This window comes from Cheilinus undulatus, linkage group 7, assembly GCF_018320785.1.
Source record: "Cheilinus undulatus linkage group 7, ASM1832078v1, whole genome shotgun sequence".
In the NCBI taxonomy this organism is placed as follows: domain Eukaryota; kingdom Metazoa; phylum Chordata; class Actinopteri; order Labriformes; family Labridae; genus Cheilinus; species Cheilinus undulatus.
This window is the reverse complement of record NC_054871.1, coordinates 10,775,986-10,794,871: the sequence shown is the minus strand read 5'-3', so window position 1 is coordinate 10,794,871 and position 18,886 is coordinate 10,775,986. Positions and strand designations below refer to the sequence as shown.

The window sequence follows — 18,886 nt, the reverse complement described above, 5'->3', positions numbered from 1 at the left end:
CCCTGAGATTTGAGATACTGTTTATCTTCCAATGCCTCTTTATATAGGCCTCTAAATATAGTTTGTGCTCGTGTCCCTGAGGCAAACAGGAAGTGATCCACCATCATGGGTCAATCATGACTGAGTTATAGGATAATCACAGGACATGTCTGTGGAGATTTACAATCTACATCTCTGATGTCCGTGTTGTACATCCAATCCAGAGAGCAGACATGCAGTAAAGTATTCAGACCCCTTCACCTTTATCTATTTTGTTATGTTGCAGCCTGGTGCTACAGTCAAAATAAACATTTTAATTTTCTCATTAATCCACACTCTGCACCCCATCATGAAAAAGTGAAAACAGAGTTATAGAATGATGGCACATATGCAGAGGCAGCAGTCTTTCTCCACTCTCTCTGTGCTTTCTTCCTGCTGTCCTTTCAAAGAAAGGTCATGATGAACTTAACCAACATGTGCTTTCTGTTTATTCCAGTAAAAGCTGGAGCAAGCAGTAAGTTTCTGATTCACTACATGCACATTTCACATGTCTTACTGTATATTTTAAATATTTCCCTGTGGGAGAGAGTGGCGAGAGTGGGCAGCTGCAGTCATTACAGCTTTGTTTGTGAAGGGTAGTAAGTGCACCGGCAGGGCGAGGTACCAGTCGTGATATGGCAGTTCTTTGGGTAGTCACCTCAGACTGCAGAGGGGAATGAACAATCTAGAGAGATCAATAATGTGCTAGGTTGGAAAATCAATCTCCTGTGGGTGGGCAAGGCACAGCTACTGTCTGGCTATAACCTTAGAGGGCATGCAACGCTGACCGCAGGGGCAGCACAGTATCTAGTGGCACATTGTACAGTACTACTATTCATGCATCAGCACAAAAGAAGCATATAACTGGCTTTTTATCCCCGGCAGCTCAAAAAAGAATGAGCCCTTATGAACGAGTCACCATGATTCAAACAAAGCCAAAATAAACACGGCATCAAGTTCCTAGATAGTCGAGGGGATGCCATTTTAACACCGTGCCTTACACAACAGAGGATACCTCTCTGTCTTTGGCTCTCTATTTTATACAAGTAGTGTTGAAACTATGTACTATATTCAAAAGGGAACTTTTGAATGCCGCAGTTTGGCCTTTAAATTGTCACTGGCTTAGTATTTGAAGCTATAGTGACCATATTTTGACTGCATGTTAAACGGATTTGTTATCCTGGTTGATAGGTCACTGTGTTAACAGAGTGCTAAAACAAGCAGTAACACCTGAAAGCAGACTCTGTTTTATCACTGATTGTTCTATAAATGGGAGTAATTTTGTTAAAAACTGCTTTTCATTGGGCCTACAGAGCAATACTCTACCTGTGCGTTTTCTCTATAGCTTATTACTGCCGTTTTACTGCTGTGATTCCTTCAGGACTGTTGTGTCTTACTTAGTCCTTCTATGCATCGACCTCTTGTAAATAGGTTATTTTTTCTTGGACATGATGTACCATTTTTTTATTTACTAGTTTCAAACTTTTTTCCTTTTAGATCCCCTACTCGCATCCAAGAAAACTTGAGCATCCCCAGGATCCAAATCAAAAAAGTGAAATATTCATGCAGAATATCGAGTCTATAGTGTTAGTTTAGGCAGGCCAGATTGAGATCAGCTATGGAAGCCCTCATCAGCTCTTAGCACGCTATTGGCTCATGTTGCCTTAGTTAACATGCTCTCAAATGGTGACTCTGCTAGCCGCTTTCTACAACCCTCCTCCACCCCAGCTCCTCCTTCATTCTGCTTCTGATTTAATCAGTGTCATTCTGTTTTTGTCACTAATACTAGCACTGCTCTGGGTTTTTTGCTGCTTCTTATTACTCTCTCTTTGTAGGCAAAGGATGGCAGGAAAGTGCACTGTTCCTGTTGATGATTTCCACACAGGCTCATGGAAGGGCGGGGAGATCCCAGAACAGCCACACCGCCAAATATGACAGCAGTAAGTCCAAACTATGAACTGTTAATGAAGAGAATATTTATAAAATGTGGTCCTGATTGAAATGAAGAGTCGTCATCATTTCATAAAACACCTAAAAAGTTCTACACACATCTGTACTTGACAAAAGACTCACCCAGTAAGTGTGCTATGATGGTTTTAGCTAATGTGTAAAAATCTAAATTTGACTGCCTCAGAGCAGAAAGAGCTTCACACCACCCCTAGGAGGGCGCGGACCCCAGGCTGGGAACAAAAGCTTAGCTTCATATTTATACTCCTTAACTTATTCATATATGCATTTGCAATTCTATATATCTTTGTGCTATTTTGTGTCGAACAGCAACTGTATCAACTGAATTTCCCCTTCAGCCTGTTTCCATTTTTGACTTTATAAAATGAACATCTTCCTGCACTGAAAAGAATTTCAAACAGCATTAGAGACTGCTTGTCTCATAAAGAAAATGTATAATGAAGTTATAAATCTAATAAGAAATCATATTATTTTTCCATTTTGCAATCCAATCAGACTTCTTCTAGCAACCTGTGGAGGCTCCAGGCGTTTCTCAAATTGCTCCCTGGTTGCTCGCACTGCAGCACAGAGTGAGCTCCAGCTGATGTCAGGAATAAAGCTCACTTGGCTGAGGTGGAGGGTTTAAAACAGCAGCCAGCCTTGGGACAAACTCACTCTAACTCACTCTAAATATAAAAAAATATATGATTAGTAGCATTTCTCCTTTTTATACCATAATTTCAATCAGATGTTTAAAATATTTTTTTTTCAGTCCCTGTCAACATCAAATATTTAACTGAAATACAAACAGTTAACCTGTTTTCAAGATTTGTCGATTATGCCCTCAGAGTAATGTATTTTTAAATTTAATATCTCTATGATTTGGCTGTTTTAAACTTATTTAGATGCGTTAAAGTTTGTGCGGGTGATAGCCTGGAACTTTTACCTAAAGAGCATCTCCCATGATGAACCATGAAAGGTGTTACACCTGTTCAGTAAGTCAGCATTGCTGAAGACTTGCTGATTAAGAGTTGAACTACGCACTCTCACTCTGCAGTCTGTTTTGGATGGCACTTGATGTGGTGGACCCTCCACAAAAATGAAGTGAAAGTGTGCAGGGGGTGTTTGGATGGAGCGGTTTGACAGAGGCTCTACCTCTGCTTTAACCTGATCGCCGGATGGATTTGTTTCACACATCCATTCGGAAAACTTTCCATAGACAGTGTTTGGGGAAGAAACTCGGAGGGTGACTAGATGAACATTCTGTCTGTCACATCTTTACGGGCCAATCAGAGCAACAAAACATGTGACGTCATAGCCACTACCAAGGAGTAAACTCCATAGGGAACTGCATAACGCAAACCATGGTGACTGTAAACATGTCAGTACACGACCTTTTCCGTCTTTGAGAAGAAGACAACTTACTGCTGTTCTTTGTTTTTCTTTTAACAAAGGAATGTCGTCAGATTCTGATAAAACTGGCGCTTTAGCAGAATCCACACTAATGTCTTCCGCCATAATTGCACCGGCCTCTTGTTGCTGCTTACTTACATCATGCCTCCGCTGTGCCCGAAAGTACTGCCCCCTCGATGCTGATTGGTCCTGTCACTTTCTAACCAGGCCCAAACTGTTCAGATGGAGCAAGATGAATTTGCCAGTAAGAAATGTGGAAATGGGCAAATTCATCTGCTTTGCAAGGTGACCTCTGTTTGCCATCATAAAAACCGCAGGTTTAAGGCTCTTTACTTTGGCCAAACTTCCATACACAGTACATACATGCATCCACTTCTTGTATGGAGTTCATGGTGAAAAGACTGGCCTTTATGCATGAAGTCATAAATCCTCACAGGTTATGTTGCAATAAAAGTGAAGTACTGTACTATGGTCAAACCAAAAACTACCTGTCATTTTTGTCCAGTAACAAAAACAAAACAACAACTGAAGAACAACAAAAGTGATCAGCTTGGAGTCACAGCATGGGTAATCTGAAATTCTCCAGTCTTTAAGGCAGGGGTGTCCAAACTATGGCCCAGGGGACAAATGTGGCCTGTGGTCCAATTTCAACTGGCCTGCAGTAAATTCTAGCAATGAAATGAAATATGGCCCACATTTGAACATGGAGCTTGTGCTTGGCTGTGTTGTACTTTATAGTTTCATATCTAATTGGCATCTCCAAAAACTTGGAAATTATTGTCTTTTCGCCTTGTCAAAAAGACAATAATTAAATTGAGCGTTTAGCGTAAATACAGACAGGCCACGGAGTCGAGCTCAGCCCCTATCAGCTGATGGCCAGCTGATTTGCTCTAAGTATGCTACTGGCCAATTGCGCTCATGCCGCCTTACATAAACTGGTCTCGCCTGGCCTCGCTCTGCTGTTCTCTCTGAAAGCTGTTCTTGCAACCTTCCTCCACCCCAGCTCCTCCTTTATCCTTCTTCTAACTTAATCAATGCCATATACCTCGCCTTGTGGATATTAAGGTGGCCCAGGCATCCTAATATATTTCTGGACGTGGCCCTCAGGGGGAAATATTTGGACACCCATGCTTTAAGGTTTTATACATAGGCAAGATGACAAGTAAGGGAGGGTAAAGGGGGGAGCTTTTTAAGGCCCAGCAAAACTGGGGGCCCATGGAGGTCAGGAAAATCATGATCCATTGTAAAGTTAGTTAGCGATAACCTTTATTTTATCCTGAATAATAACCACTCTTACCAAAGCAACAAGCATCAGGATGCTGGAGAACACAGTCAAACTTAAATAATTTTGAGGGGAAAAATAAATAGTAGTTTCAAAACTTAGCCAAAATGGGTTAAAAGTGACAAAAATTGGCAGAAAAAGTGGTGAAAAGTGGTTACACAGGGGCAAAATGGAAAGAGTTGCGAAATTTGGGTTGACAGAAGCAAAAATTGGATAAAATTGGTAAAAATGGGTTAAGAAAGGAAAAAAATTGTAAAAATGGGTGGAAAAATGGTGAAAAGCAGTTAGAAGTGGCAATATGAGTTAAAGTGGCAAAAAAGGGCTAAGAACATCAACATGGGTGGACAATGATAAAAAGCAGTCAAAAGCGGCAAAAATGGGCAGCTTCAGTAGTGAGAAGGGGTCAAAAAGTGACAAAAATTGTTTCAAAGAATTGTATTAAAGTGGCAAAAAATGATGAAGTAAGGCAAAAAAGGGTCAAAAATGGACAGGGAAAATGGTGAAAAGCAATTAAAAAGTAGCAAAAATGGGTTCAAAGAAGCAAAAATGGGATACAAGTGGATTAAGAAGGTAATAAAGGGTCAAACATGAGTGTAAAAGTGGTGAAAAGCAGTTGAAAAGTGGCACAAATAAGTTATTTGAGCATCATAACCCAATAATTGCTGGACACATTTTTCAGCTTCAAAATGAGGGAACTGTTAGCCAGGAGGCTAGCCCCAATGCTACTGATCCTACACACACGCATTGGCATCATCAATAAATCACGACTGGAGGAGCTCATTCTCTGGGTTTTTCAGGGGCCCAGCCAATTCTGTGGGCAGAACTGACTCAGGTTGCATATGTGTTCAACTGGGAAATTCCTCTCTAACTCTCCAAACAGTATTTGATAAGAAGTAAAACACCTTTCATTTTCATTTTCACAGTACTCCAGAGGACAATGTAATAGTGACTTCACAGTAAACCAGCGTACCTTATCAGTGAGACTGGTGTCACAGCGTCCCGTCTCTAGCAGCAGACGAACGATGTGCATGTGCCCGTGTTCGCTGGCACACATCAGGGCCGTGGAGCCCTCCCGATCCTGAGCATTTACATCGGCGCCGCAGCTCAGGAGCAGCTTCACCATGGCAACGCGGCCGTGGCTCACTGCGAGCATGAGCGCCGTCTGGCCCGCCTGGGGTAGGAGTGAGAAATAGAGAGAATTAGAATTAAACAGCGAGAGGGCAGGTGTGTGTGAGGGGGGATTAAGGAATAATTGGAGAGAGATGCAGGGTTGGGGATGAGGAGGAAAAGCGGAATGGAAGAATAAGAAGAGAAGGAAAGGTGACTGCAGGTTAAACTGCAACAAAGTCTTAAAGTAGTTCATTGTTACAAAGTTCTTTATGAAGATGAATTTCTCACTCTACGTTACTGTACCCCAGAATGAGCAGAGTCAGATCAAGGATTACTATGGCTTTTTATGTTTGGTCTAAGTGTTACGTACTAGTTCTTCTCATTAGCAGTGTTAAAGGAGTGATCACAGCCCCGTTGACCTCTTCTACAGGCTGATTAACACCAATTTAAAGGCATCTGGTTCACCCTTGTTTCAGTTAGTAGTGTGTTTCCTTAAATAGGAGAAGACCATGTTTGGCTTTGTTAACCACAGGCTGAAACACACCACAACATCCCTTATTTATTGTTTATTTTACTCTATACAGGACTAAAATGTTCAAAATAATATGAAATTGTACTGAGGAAGACTTAAAAATAGCAACTGAGACCACAAACTTAAAAGAAAACATTTTTCTTTGGTAGTAAATCCAGGAAAAATTAAAAGTGATGGTTTGGGATTCATAAGGCCTCGTGGTTAGGTCATGACCCATGTAAGTGGGCGGGTGCAGGTCTTGCCTGCAGCTCCTTTACTGCATGTCATTCCCCACTTTCATCCCTGTCTCAAACTATATCCACAGTTCTCTTTTTATCAATGAAAGCATAAAAATCCCAAAATCAATCTTATAAAAAAAAGTCATGGTTATTTACCAGTCACGATTCATACAATCTGACTTCTTTTTTGCAAATCAGTGCAGTTGCCCCCTGCTGGCCAACATTAAAATCAAGATGGCACTGCAGATGGCTGCATCTGTAATTCACTCTCAAAGTCCTTGTATACACGAGCATGCTTGACCTGTAAAGCTGATTCTAATTAGAAAGAATACATGTTTAAGGATACTGTATGGATTTCATTAGTGAATTTAATAGTCTACATCAGGGGTGACCAAACTTTTATAGTAAGGGCCACTACCAAAACATATAAGGATGATGGGGTATTGTTGGTATACCTTATTTTATCATAGCGCTTTACTCCATGGCCTGCCTGAACTCAATTTATTTCCAATATGTAAAAAGAGAGCTAAATGGTCTATCAGAAATAAAAAATAATCTTACACAAAATAAAAGAGTTTCAAATGCAATACTTTGGTTAACATATCTGAAAAGGAGTGGGAGGAAGTGCAAGGTTAAGATATGGTTAGTGATTGAATATGTTCCAACAAAACAGGCTGACAAGGTAAATAACCAATCATTGTTAAAGGTCATTGTAAGGCTGGCCACACACCAAAAGATTTTAAGCCTGACTTCATTCCAGGTCTGCCTCCTCTGATGATCGGACTGGCGTGTTCTGATTTAAAGTTTGTTGCAAATGATCACGTCTCAAATAAGGAGTTACAGTTTGTTTTTCCCCTGGGGTCACGTTTGATCATGTGATTCTGTGAGATCCTCTGTGAAATCTTTTCTACAAACAGCAGGTGTGTGGTCCCATGGTCTGGCTGGGTCGCCTAGTGTGTGCGCTCACAGGATTATGAGATGAAAAGTTGTTTGAAACTGCCCTCACGTCTGTGGTCTCCCACGTTTCTAAAATCATTTAAGAGTTCAAAACTGTGTAGTGGGTTGCTGCCTTAGGATATGCCAGACTTCAGGGCCTGGTTGGCCTTGACTACCACTGGATCTGCCACTAGTCAGGATAAGAACGATGCTCAGAGCAGAAGAGAGGGGAGATGCTGAAGGCTAATCTCAGCATTCAGACTCTAAAAAGAGCTAAGTGCCCAAAGCTGCCAATATTTTAGGAGTGTTGATGCTTAAAGATGATTAGTGTCTTATGCTTGTAAACAGAACCCTGGAATGGGGAAGACAGCAGAGAAAATGAGTGTGATTGGTGCTGCTTTTTGCTGCCATGGTCTTATTGTCTTGATTTATCAGGGCTAGAATCAGGATATCACTCTAATTTTGGTTGTGAATCTTATCACCATTTGCATTGACATCGTAATTTAGGAATAAAGCATATATACAAATTATTCTGTTCAAAATGTTTGTTTACTGCATATAATTATCTGTTTTGATTATCTACATATCATGCCCCAAGTATACGGCACCAATAGCATCTTATTCTTAACGCCATATCGGATCATTTTGCACTATCCTATGTCCAATTCTATTCCACTGCTGTGCTGCTATTCAGTACCATGTCACTTTACACCTTCATGTTTCACTTTATTTTGTCATTTACCATAAAAAATGTCAACTGTATTTTACTGATATTAGCTACCCTAATTTAAAATTTTATTGCATTTTCATAAACTTCTATTTCTGAAGAAGAATTAAAGAATTTTGAAGAATTTATCTTATCTGACCTTATCTAATCTTATCTCATCTTACATTATCTTATATGTAATTTAATTTTATATTACCTTATCTAATCTAATCTTGTTTTATCTTGTAATATATTACCTTATCTAATCTTACCTGATCTAATCTTATTTTATCTTGTCATATATTACCTTATCTAATCTTATATCATCTTATATTATCTTATTTTACCTTACAGTAATACAGTAGCAAGTGTCAAAATTAAGAAGCACAATACGGACAAGCACAAGCTTCAAGTTTAAAGTAAGCATTGGTTTATTCGGTAGAACATTATTTTAATGGGTGCTAATTACCTGGTAATTTTATAGTAATAAGTGGCAATTAGCTTTTAATTTCTAATCAATAAGGCGTAACTACATAGTTATAATTTAGGCATTTTACCCAGTAATAGCTTGGTTATTTGGGTGGTATTTCACTCTAACCCCAACTCCCTAACCCTAACAGTCTTTACACATCAAGGATGTCGCTGATAAAAGGTATGAAATTGCTAATTTTTAAGACAAATTTTGCCGTGCCTTTCTATGCACATCCTAAAAACATTTTGAGCTAGAGTCTGCGGTGTGTTTTCTGTTGTCCTCTGCCAAACAGAAGATAAAATTAGGTTTCTGCCTCTCTCTCCTCTGGTCCGTGTGCAAAGGCACATTTACATACAGCCAGGAGGTCAGTGCTGGTTTGTTTCACTGTTTCATTCACTGCACCAGCCAAGTTTGCTAGGAAGAGAGACTAACTTTTCATTCATTCTATTAAATAATACTAATAATAATATTAAGGGCACAGTTAAGGTTCGTTGTGAGAGGAACCAACTGGCTCATCAGTCTTTTCTAGGACTGGTCAGAGGAGTAGTTTCAGTGAGCTGATGGATCTGGAGCATTTGTTAGCCGTATCTCTGAGGTCAGAGGAGACTGTGTTTTTAAATGTTTCAAGTCCCGTTAGTTTAGAAAAAGCTCCAGCTGTGCGGACAGTGCATTTATGTTCAGACAGACATGTTGGGCTGCTGGCTGCCTTTCTCGCTCTTCACTAGGCTACATAAAGCAGAACAACTAAGCACTGGCTACAGACAGATATGAAAAGAGGGCAAACATCATGTGGTGTTGGAGAGGAGGAGGTGTTTGCTCCTCTGCCTTGAAACTGGCGACAGCGAGTGTTTTAATTGGTCAGATGTGTGCTTGTCGAGAGCAAAAAATCATCCACAGCTTGAAAAAATAGAACAACACTGCTGGTATGGAAGCTTGCATTGACTACATGCTGAAAAAAATCAGTACAAATTATTTGCACAAAAAATTGCAGCTGGTGTGCAAGGACCTTTACACTAATCCTAAACCTACTATTGTGGTAATTCTCCAGTAATTAGGGTTCTTTTCCAAGAAATGTCTTATAAATAAGATGATAATTTTCTATATAAAATGCTTGATAATTCCCAGGTTAGGATTAGGGATTAGGGTAAAATACCACCTAATTACCAGAGCACTGCCACAATATTACAAAGAATTGATAGATAATTATTACATTATTTTGAGGTAAATACTTCCTTTATAGTATCATATTTCCAAGTTATTGGAGAAATTTTCTTGAGAAATTACCAGATAATTACCACCTATTACCATAAAATAACTAGCTAATTAGGACCCACTAAAATAAAGTGTTACCTTTTTTTAATTCTTAATCCGCTGCAGGCAGATTAAAGATGGACCACGGGTTGCACTAGACCCACAGGCTGTAGTTTTGACACTGCTGGGCTCTTCTTTTATAAAAGCTTGCTGCTTTTCATTTATACATTTGTTTTGGTTAATACTGTAGATAAATGATATTGCTATCAAAAAAAAAAAAATGCAGATGTTGTGGTGTAAACTGACCTACTTGCAAAACATCCCTTCCGTGTCCCAATTTCCCCCGAGAAGTGAATAAATTTAAGCCGGATATACACCTTCCTTCATAACCTACATACATCCTCACACAAAACAGCATTTGATTTCATATTAAATCAATTTTATAGGTATTTACTTTGAATTTTAGAGCAGAAGTACACCGTGCATTACCTGTCTGGAGCATGCATTGACATCACCCAGCCTCAACAGCTGCTGTGCCACTTCCAGATCATCGGGACTCTCAGCAGCTGTCAGAGCAGCGAGCATCACGGGAGTGTAGCCTGCCTTGTTCACATTATCTGTCTCGCATAGACCTGAACACAAACACAGCGTTAAACTGAGCCAAAGAGAGCATTTGTGCAATTTTGTCTGCTTGGTGAAAACGGTGCTTTAATATTCATGCTCTTTCCTGCTGTGTGTTTGAATCTCACCTGTGTCGAGCAGCAGTTTGACCACAGGGAAGTTTGAGTGCGACACGCTGTAGTGGAGGGCCATATTCCCATTGCCATCCGTCAAGTTAACAACATATGGCAGGAGAGTAGGTGTGGTTAAGCCCACTTGACGCAGGTATAATCTGACTGTATCCGCCTGCGAGTCTTTCTGGCTGGAGACCTTAAACCACTCCTTGTAGAGCACCACTAAAACCTGACGCTGAGGAGAGAGAAACAGGAGGGTATAAATGAAAGAAGCAGCCAAGGGCAGAATTTTTATCGTCCCCTGAACTTCAGTTTTATAGTTTGGCCTGTTTAGCAGCTTGTGAAAAGCCTGAAGGATGGCACTGTAGACCACATTATTGTCCTTATGAAAGAGAAAGGGCTCTAACAGAGCAAAAGAATCATCTCCTTATGTTACAATAAAAAAACATTCTTATGTTACTGTATGAAAAATTAAAAGTCGGTGCGTAACAAATTTATTAGACCACCACCTAAAGTAAGGTTTATGCCACAGCTGCCCTAAATTAACAGCATTGGTAAAAACTGGTAAAACAAAAATCATTTTTTATGTTTCTGCAATGGTTAATACACCAATATGTAGAAGCTCTTTAACCCAAATTATATTTTTAATGCTAAAATATGATTATTATTGTTATCCATGAATTGTCAAATGTACTGATTTACAAAAAACAGAAAAAATAGTAAAGCACATTATTATTTCTTGATTAATATGTCAAATTATAGTTATTTATTTGCATTCCTGAAGATAAAGATTAGTTTTAGTGGTTGAATGTTATGCTTGATTAATTTCTGACTTCTCAGAGAAGCCCTGTGAGCCTGCTCAAATTTGGGTATAAAAAGGTGAATTCAGTTTGAAATTCCTCATTCCTGTTCAAAATGGTAAAATGGGGAGAGCTCACTGAAAATGAAAGAGTCCGCATTAAAGCACTTCATGATGCTGGATGGTCTCTGAGACAGGTGGTCTAATAAATTTGTTAAGCACTGTACATCACTATTAGATTTAGAGTAAACACATAGTAAAATACTACAGCTGATACAGCATGGGGGAGAAACTAAAAAAACAGGGGTATCAAAGGGGTGAACTACATTTTCTAATTGGGCCTTATGAGCTGCTTATCTACAGCAGGAATAAAGAGCCATTACATGCATGTATGCAGATGTAGTACAGTTGAAAAACTGCCGAAAAAAAAGAAAAAGGCCTGTCTGCACTAACACTGATATAAATGTTAAACTGTTAAAAACCCATTCACAGCTGACTGACTGGTTAATAGGACTGTACTGTCAAACAATGGTTGTGTCTGAAATCACACAGCACTAGACACTTACTGCACTAGACAGGCCATTTTGTAGAGCTGTCAGAAGTGAGTGGTCAATGTGATACCCTATGTAAATGACTAACTGTATCCCACAATGCATTTTAAATGGTAGTTCATAACCAATGGACACTAAACCAGCAATATGTACCATAATGCATTGTGGTGCAAAGCTCTTATTAGTGGAAGGCAACGTTTCACTGCTCTAATGCATGACAGAAGGATGAGAGTAGCTACCAGGGTGAGCACAGAAACACATGAAAGGTTCACATTAGGAGCTATGTTTAAGAAAAACTACAATCTGTTCTAATTAAGAGAAATGAATTTACAATGGACGACAGTAAGAGGATGATACCAGTCTTTTTTTCCAAATTAAAGAGAAGAAACACAAAGATATTTTTGTGAAAATGTAGTGAGTATCATATCAGTTATCAGTGAAATTCTAGTTATTCATGACTGATCCCCAGCAGTTGTTGCTGCACCTTTTAATCATGCAACAGCAATGAGGACATCATGGTAAGTCAGCAGGACACAGACAAATGACCAAAATTGTATTCCATTGTGCCATGAGTGCATTCTACTGTTTAGTGTACTGTGCTCCCTACACTGTAGGACCAATCAGTTGGAGGCCGTTGTAAAAACATGACTTGAGTTAACCAAAGCAGCTTTCACAGCTCTATTGTTTCTGAGTTAATTTATTTACATTTTTAGTTTGAAGTAGACAGTACTCATTCACTTTGAGAATTTTTTGTTTTTACACTCAGATTAGTTTACAATTGGCCCTTAATATGCAAAGTTTTCCCAGAATGCTTTTGGGCATTAGACACTTTTGCACCATGAGGGAATTTACTGACTCAGTCAGTGAAGTTCCACCTGTGGGGAGCAACCACGACACATAACAGATAATGGGAGAGGACTTTCTGGTTCAGTGTGCACCTTTCAGTCACTGTCACCTAAAGTCACTTCAATTGGCCAACGTTGAAAGGTATAAATGTTCAAGATTAAGGTATGTGATCGTATAAAGGGGAAAATGCAGTGGATGAGGAACATGAAGCAAAAAGTACTTAAACATGTTGTGTTAAGTCGTATTTGAACAGAATCTTTAAGTGTAGAAAAGTTTCCATAATGTAATATAACTAAAAAAAGTTAAGTTATCCCAACATAAATGTACCAGTAAAATTGAGTTGATATAACTTAAAATGGCGAAGTACCTGCTACAATACAAATACTGCATATTACTTAGAAATTGCATATCATTTGCCTCTGATGTTTTGAGTTGTATTAAATCATCAGGGATTACTCAAAAAACATATTTCCACTACTTAAAACTTTGACGTAATCAGTTTAAACAATTTTTCTGGTATTTTCAACTGTTTGGTTTAACAGTGTTAGAGCTGAAATTCTTTAGTCACTGATGACTGACCGAGGAGCAAGGTCATTACAGGAGTATCCCAAGTCTGAAAATTTGTCTTGCATCACAGCAGAATAGCATAACACAACATTCACAACATAAAAAAATCAAGGCAAGATACAAAGATACACAACATTTGCAACATGATTTGAATTCTGTTTGCTAGATTAAGCTCCAGATTCATTTTAGGATTACCTGATGTACAAAAGAGTGCCCCACTGCAGCCTTATTAACCCTCTGAGCCCTAAGCTGATTTTTAACCCAGTCTCAACTTTTTGTCTTGCCTGGACTTATTCACTTGAAAAGCTCGTAAAACATCCAACCCTGTGGTGCACAGTCAAGCTCCAAACATCCTGTTTACTTTTACATAAAAAGTTATAGGACTATAAAGACAAAAGAAAAAACTAAACAGAAACTATGACGATGATTTTGGGTGATATGAATTAAACAATGATGACTGCTTTTTTTCACAAACTTACTCTCCCATCTCTTGGGAACCAAAAAGTGAAAAAATAATCATTCTGTGACAAAAAATATTCAAAATATTCACATACTGTATGTTAGCAAAAATGTCCTTGCACTTTATTTATTGGCTCTTTTTTGAAGACATGGATAGCATCATCAGAACGGCACAATGGAGGGCAAGTGGCTATGATTTATGGTTCAAAAGTTATTCAACTTTAAATGACCTGTGTCTCTTCTTGTTGTATAAGATGTCAGTCTTAGAGGGTTAAAGCATGAATCCTTCCTTAAGGATGGTGACAATACTGGTAGCTGGCTTTAACATACTTTAATTGTAGGATGACTCATAGAATAAAAAAATCTTTGAGCAGATATTTGGTGGAGGAGTTTCAATTCTAACAGAGTGAACAGGCACTTGTATAATCAAAGGTATGTCCAAAAGGGGGGCGGCATTCACCAAAATTCTAAACTTTGATTGGCTTTGTGCTCTATCAGGGGTGAGACTTATATTTTAATAGTTTTGCTTTTACTAGAACTTGAAATAGTGAATTCTGACATCTTTACAAGTCCTTAACAATGAAGTTATGAGGACTTACAGTATGTATTGTCTCACCGTTCCATTTCTTTTTACACACACATCTATATCCATCAAACATTTTATCGGTAGCTGTTGAACTAGATATGTTAAGTAAATTAAGACAGGTTGAATAAATGGTATTGCATTCTTGTATGTGAGGCTGGTCTTTCATATATCACTGCCACAGCTGGGCCACCCCAGTCAAAAAGGTACTATGAGGTATTGCTTTGGTTTAGGACAGTTTGTTAATGTACTAAAGTTTGTTTCAACAACAGTGCCATGATGGAGCTCCCTCATGACACCTTTATACATTCCTGTTAAATCTGCAACAGTGTCATATGTGAATCATATGGCTTTCCCTGGCTCTGCTGATCCCTGTTACACCTGTTACCACCTCAGCACAGAGGGGGACGCCATTGCTCCTCCATAACAATGGCATGACATTTATACTTAAGTAAAATGCAATACCATTCTTTAAACTGGCAGTCTGAACATTAAAATCACTGCAATGATAAAACATTAAAAGAAGCTGAAGAAATACTTGCCATTTGTTTTGTCTTTTTGCAGACATAGTCCATTAATATTGCAAATCCTTTGCAAGCATGGGGTTTTGATATTTTATTTATTTATTTTTTTTAACTTTTAGGAACTGAAACATCAGAAGAAATTCTTACCATTTCTTTATCTGGGGATGAAACCTCCTCCATGCGGTCTTTCACATAAACGCAGGCATCTAAGAAACCTTTGTCGACTTTCTCCCTAGAAAGAAAGAACAAATGGCACAGTAAAGAGCAGCTTTTATTGATAAATTCAAAAATGTTCCAGGAAAGAGTATCTAGAAGTAGAAAAACATCAAAATCTAACCTAGAACTCTCCACTGTTCTGCTTTTCCCACTGTTTTGCTTGTTGCTTTTTCAGGCTTTATGTGGAAATGCCATCAGGTCTGGCAAACATATGGGCACTAGACAGCTACTTTGTTTCCTGTCTAAATTCAGTCTGGGACGAAAACAAAAGATGCCTGGCGAGCCTCTGCAGAGTACACACACATCAGTCAGCAGTCTGACACATTGATGGCACATGCAAACCTCGATGGTAACAGTTTACACTGATTCACTGCCCGATGATATTCACCAAGTATGCTCATGCTGCTCGTCTGTCATGCACAGTCATACTGCAGCCCTGGAGCAGCACTAAGTCTGAGTGGATCACACCGTTCTCCAGCTGGAGCACAGAAAACATCTACAAGCTCTCACACACAGACAGGGATGATCAGGCAAGAGCTGAGTGATGAGTTAATATGAGTCCTGCCCCATCCACAGCCTGGCCCCAGGGCCCTCAAGCTCTGTCCACAGAAGTGAGACAGAAATGTGATCAGTCAGTGACACTGTTGACAGCACAGCGGCTTATTTGCTTTTTCCCCCAGACCTCTTACACTTTAGGGAAAGAAGCATTCTTATGTGTGTGAGAGACCTTTATTAGATTAAAAGCAGCTTAGACTGAGGTGTGTAGGAGCAGGCTGTGTTCAAAGCTTACTGTACATTAAAGTGAATGCAGAAACAAGTGTGCATTTATTGTGTATGAGAATGAAACAGAGGCTTACAGTGTTTGACTGCCGCTCTGTGTGCAAGGTATTAAGAATAAGCACGGCTGTAAAAAGAGAATGTAGAGTTGAGTTTGATTTAATTGGATTTGTGTGTGTATGTGTGAGTGTGTGTCCGCGGTTTATTAAAGCGTCATTCATCACCTGTCTTAGAAAGTATGGAGCCTCAAGCTGGACACAAAACAAAGCCCTCTCTTTGTGCTTGTTGGACTTTACTAAAAGGAAGGTTTTCACATTAATTCTTTCTAAAAGGAAGAAAAGCGCTTTGGTCCACCTCATTTCATTACTAAATATGCTATTATTTGGTGGGTTTCTGTTTATTGTCCTAGCTTCTTTGTTGCTCAAGGTGTTAATCACAATGAGCAGAGGGTTTGAAGTTTATGGGTTTTTTGGGTGTGTAACTTATTAAATTAAAGGATTGGGAATGTTTCTTTCGAGCCATTCTCATACAGCAGAAGTATGCTGAAGTTGCAGATCAACTGCTGATTCATACTGGTTTCTCTTTTGCCTTTATATGGTCAAATTATATGGCAAGGTGTACAGGAGCTATGTTAGAATCTACAGTTGCAATTCATCAGTGTTATGGCACAGCTATTTTTCTCTGACATGACACAAGAGTAGTTTAACTAGGGATGCACAATACTGAAGTTTTGCAGATATTTGGTATGCTGATATTTCCAAACTCATTCAAGCCAATACGGATATATGCATACCCTTTTAATGTAAAGAACACCAGGTGTCTCCCGTGCAGTGACCGGCTGAGTCAAGCAGAGCTGTGAGAGAATGTTTAAGGTTGATGTATGACATACTATACTGCCGGTATGTGCAGTCAACATATCAGATGTAAATGCCAGCAGGAATGTACATATCTACTGATATCAGTAGTAAACTACTTAAACTAATATCTACCATAGTAATATCATGTTGTCACGAACTTACCCTGCTGTCCACTAGATAGTGACAGAGTTACTCTGATGACCACTCAACAGTCACAGAGTCACTCTAATGACCACTCAATAATGATAGAGTTACTCTGGTGACCACACGAAAACACAAAAAATTCACATCTTACAGTCTGGAAAAGGGCAGTACAATACAGCCAGATCATGAGTGAAACATCAGGGGACAATGGCCTCTTGGCCAGTAAAGTAAATATGCAGAGGCTCTATGGTTATGTTTAACAAAAACACATAAATAAATAAAGGCACTGATTTAACACTGTGCTTTAACTGCACACCCTGTGTGCAGACGGTACATTTCTAAATGTGGCTGGTCAAAAATAACCTTTGACCCTTTGCTGCATTTCATTCCCCATTTTCTCTCTGTTTTTGTCCTTATCCACTGGCCTATCTATCAATAAAACATTTAGCTTACTGCATCTCTCACCTCTCAGCTGGGTCATCTAGGAGCTGGCTGTCATCTGGATCCAGCAGACCTCTTTCACTCTCCTTCTCTGCAGCCACAGCACCTCCTGCCTCAGCTGCGGCCTCTGAACCTGTCTGCTGGCTCTCTGCTCCCTCCTCGGGCTTCTCTGCCTGCTGAGGTTCCGTCTCCTTCTCCTTTTCCACCTCCGGCTCTGAGCTGTCTTCCTCCTCCACCTCCACCTTTGACTTCTCATCTCCACTGGACTCTTCACTGGATGTCGTCTCGTAGCTGGAGGAGGACACAGACAAATGGACACATGCAAAGTAAAGGTTAAAATAAAGGCTTTTGTATTCTCTATTCTGTGCCAGAAACAGCATGGTACAGAGATATTGTTATGGGGAAATTAGATCATTTCAAAAAGTTCAAGTTAAAGATGGCAATAATGTTACTTCTTTCAGATGTACACAACATTCAAGCATGATATCTAATGCAAGATTGTACACGATAGCTTAGCAATATCACACTTGAAGTTAAGATGTACTCAATATCAGCACTGCTGTATTTCAGTTGTAGAAGATAATCATAGTAGTGCTTGTATATGATATTGAACATCTAGCTAACTATTCCCTGAATTCAGAGCACCTGAAAGAATGACACAAATTCAGAAAAGTTCCAGTGGCATTATGCTCAACATCAGCATGTATGGAATGCCTCCTGTCCAATCAGAACACACAGCAAAATCAACTATTGTACAACATCGTAAAGCCCCATTCTACTGCCCTATTTGTGATGTAAAGCACCTTGTATGAAATGCATGGTGCATAGCCATTTGGGGCATGCTCATCTATGTGTGTTATCTTTACGGTGCATAATCAGGCAAGAACCCAGGTGAAGAGTGCCAAGAGGCTTGATGAAGTGGTTTGTATTTCTAGGGTGCATATGCCAGCTGTTCCTTTGGTATTTAAATGGTTAGTTTTCGTTCAGATTTTTTATAGACTGAACTCCAGCTGGCTTTTTACACTTCTCTTCATGCACTGTGCCACTAAAATCACAGAGCACACACAGGTCACTGCAATTAAATATGTTGATTTAAGATTTCAGTTAGATTTCACTGAAGCACAACATTCCCATAACATCAGAAACAACCAAAAAAAAAAAAATGCTATGAAAACTTCTGCATGAGGACTAAAGCACTTAATTGATTTTTGAAAACTCCACCTGCATGGCATGGACAGGATCTCTATATACTCTTCTTCAAAAGCTCGAAATCAAACAAATGTAGGCTGTAAATGTTCTTAACTACACTGACTGACAGGCGGAGTCTTTTCTTATTCAAGCTGACAGCTTGTGCATGTATGTTTCAGGTATGTTTTACACCAGATTTCATAAAATGACATGACGCCACAGAGTCTGTGAGGCTTGGTAGCAATATCAGTAAGTTGTTAGAACATTACTGATTTTAAGGTATTTGAAAAACACAGAACCAGATCTTTATGGACC

At 39.3% G+C, this 18,886-nt stretch overlaps 1 protein-coding gene across 7 annotated transcripts in view; it reads right to left on the bottom strand.

The window, feature by feature from the left end:
* kank4 (KN motif and ankyrin repeat domains 4) overlaps positions 1–18,886 on the bottom strand; it is a 170,576-nt gene that overhangs the window by 10,258 nt on the left and 141,432 nt on the right. For all 7 annotated transcript variants that reach the window (XM_041790798.1, XM_041790797.1, XM_041790800.1 and 4 more), the window contains 5 exons: positions 17,408–17,674; positions 15,096–15,180; positions 10,635–10,854; positions 10,375–10,517; positions 5,631–5,831 (listed from right to left, as the gene is read on the bottom strand). In XM_041790798.1, the coding sequence (XP_041646732.1) occupies positions 5,631–5,831; positions 10,375–10,517; positions 10,635–10,854; positions 15,096–15,180; positions 17,408–17,674 (916 nt within the window). The remainder of the gene's footprint in view (positions 1–5,630; positions 5,832–10,374; positions 10,518–10,634; positions 10,855–15,095; positions 15,181–17,407; positions 17,675–18,886) is intronic.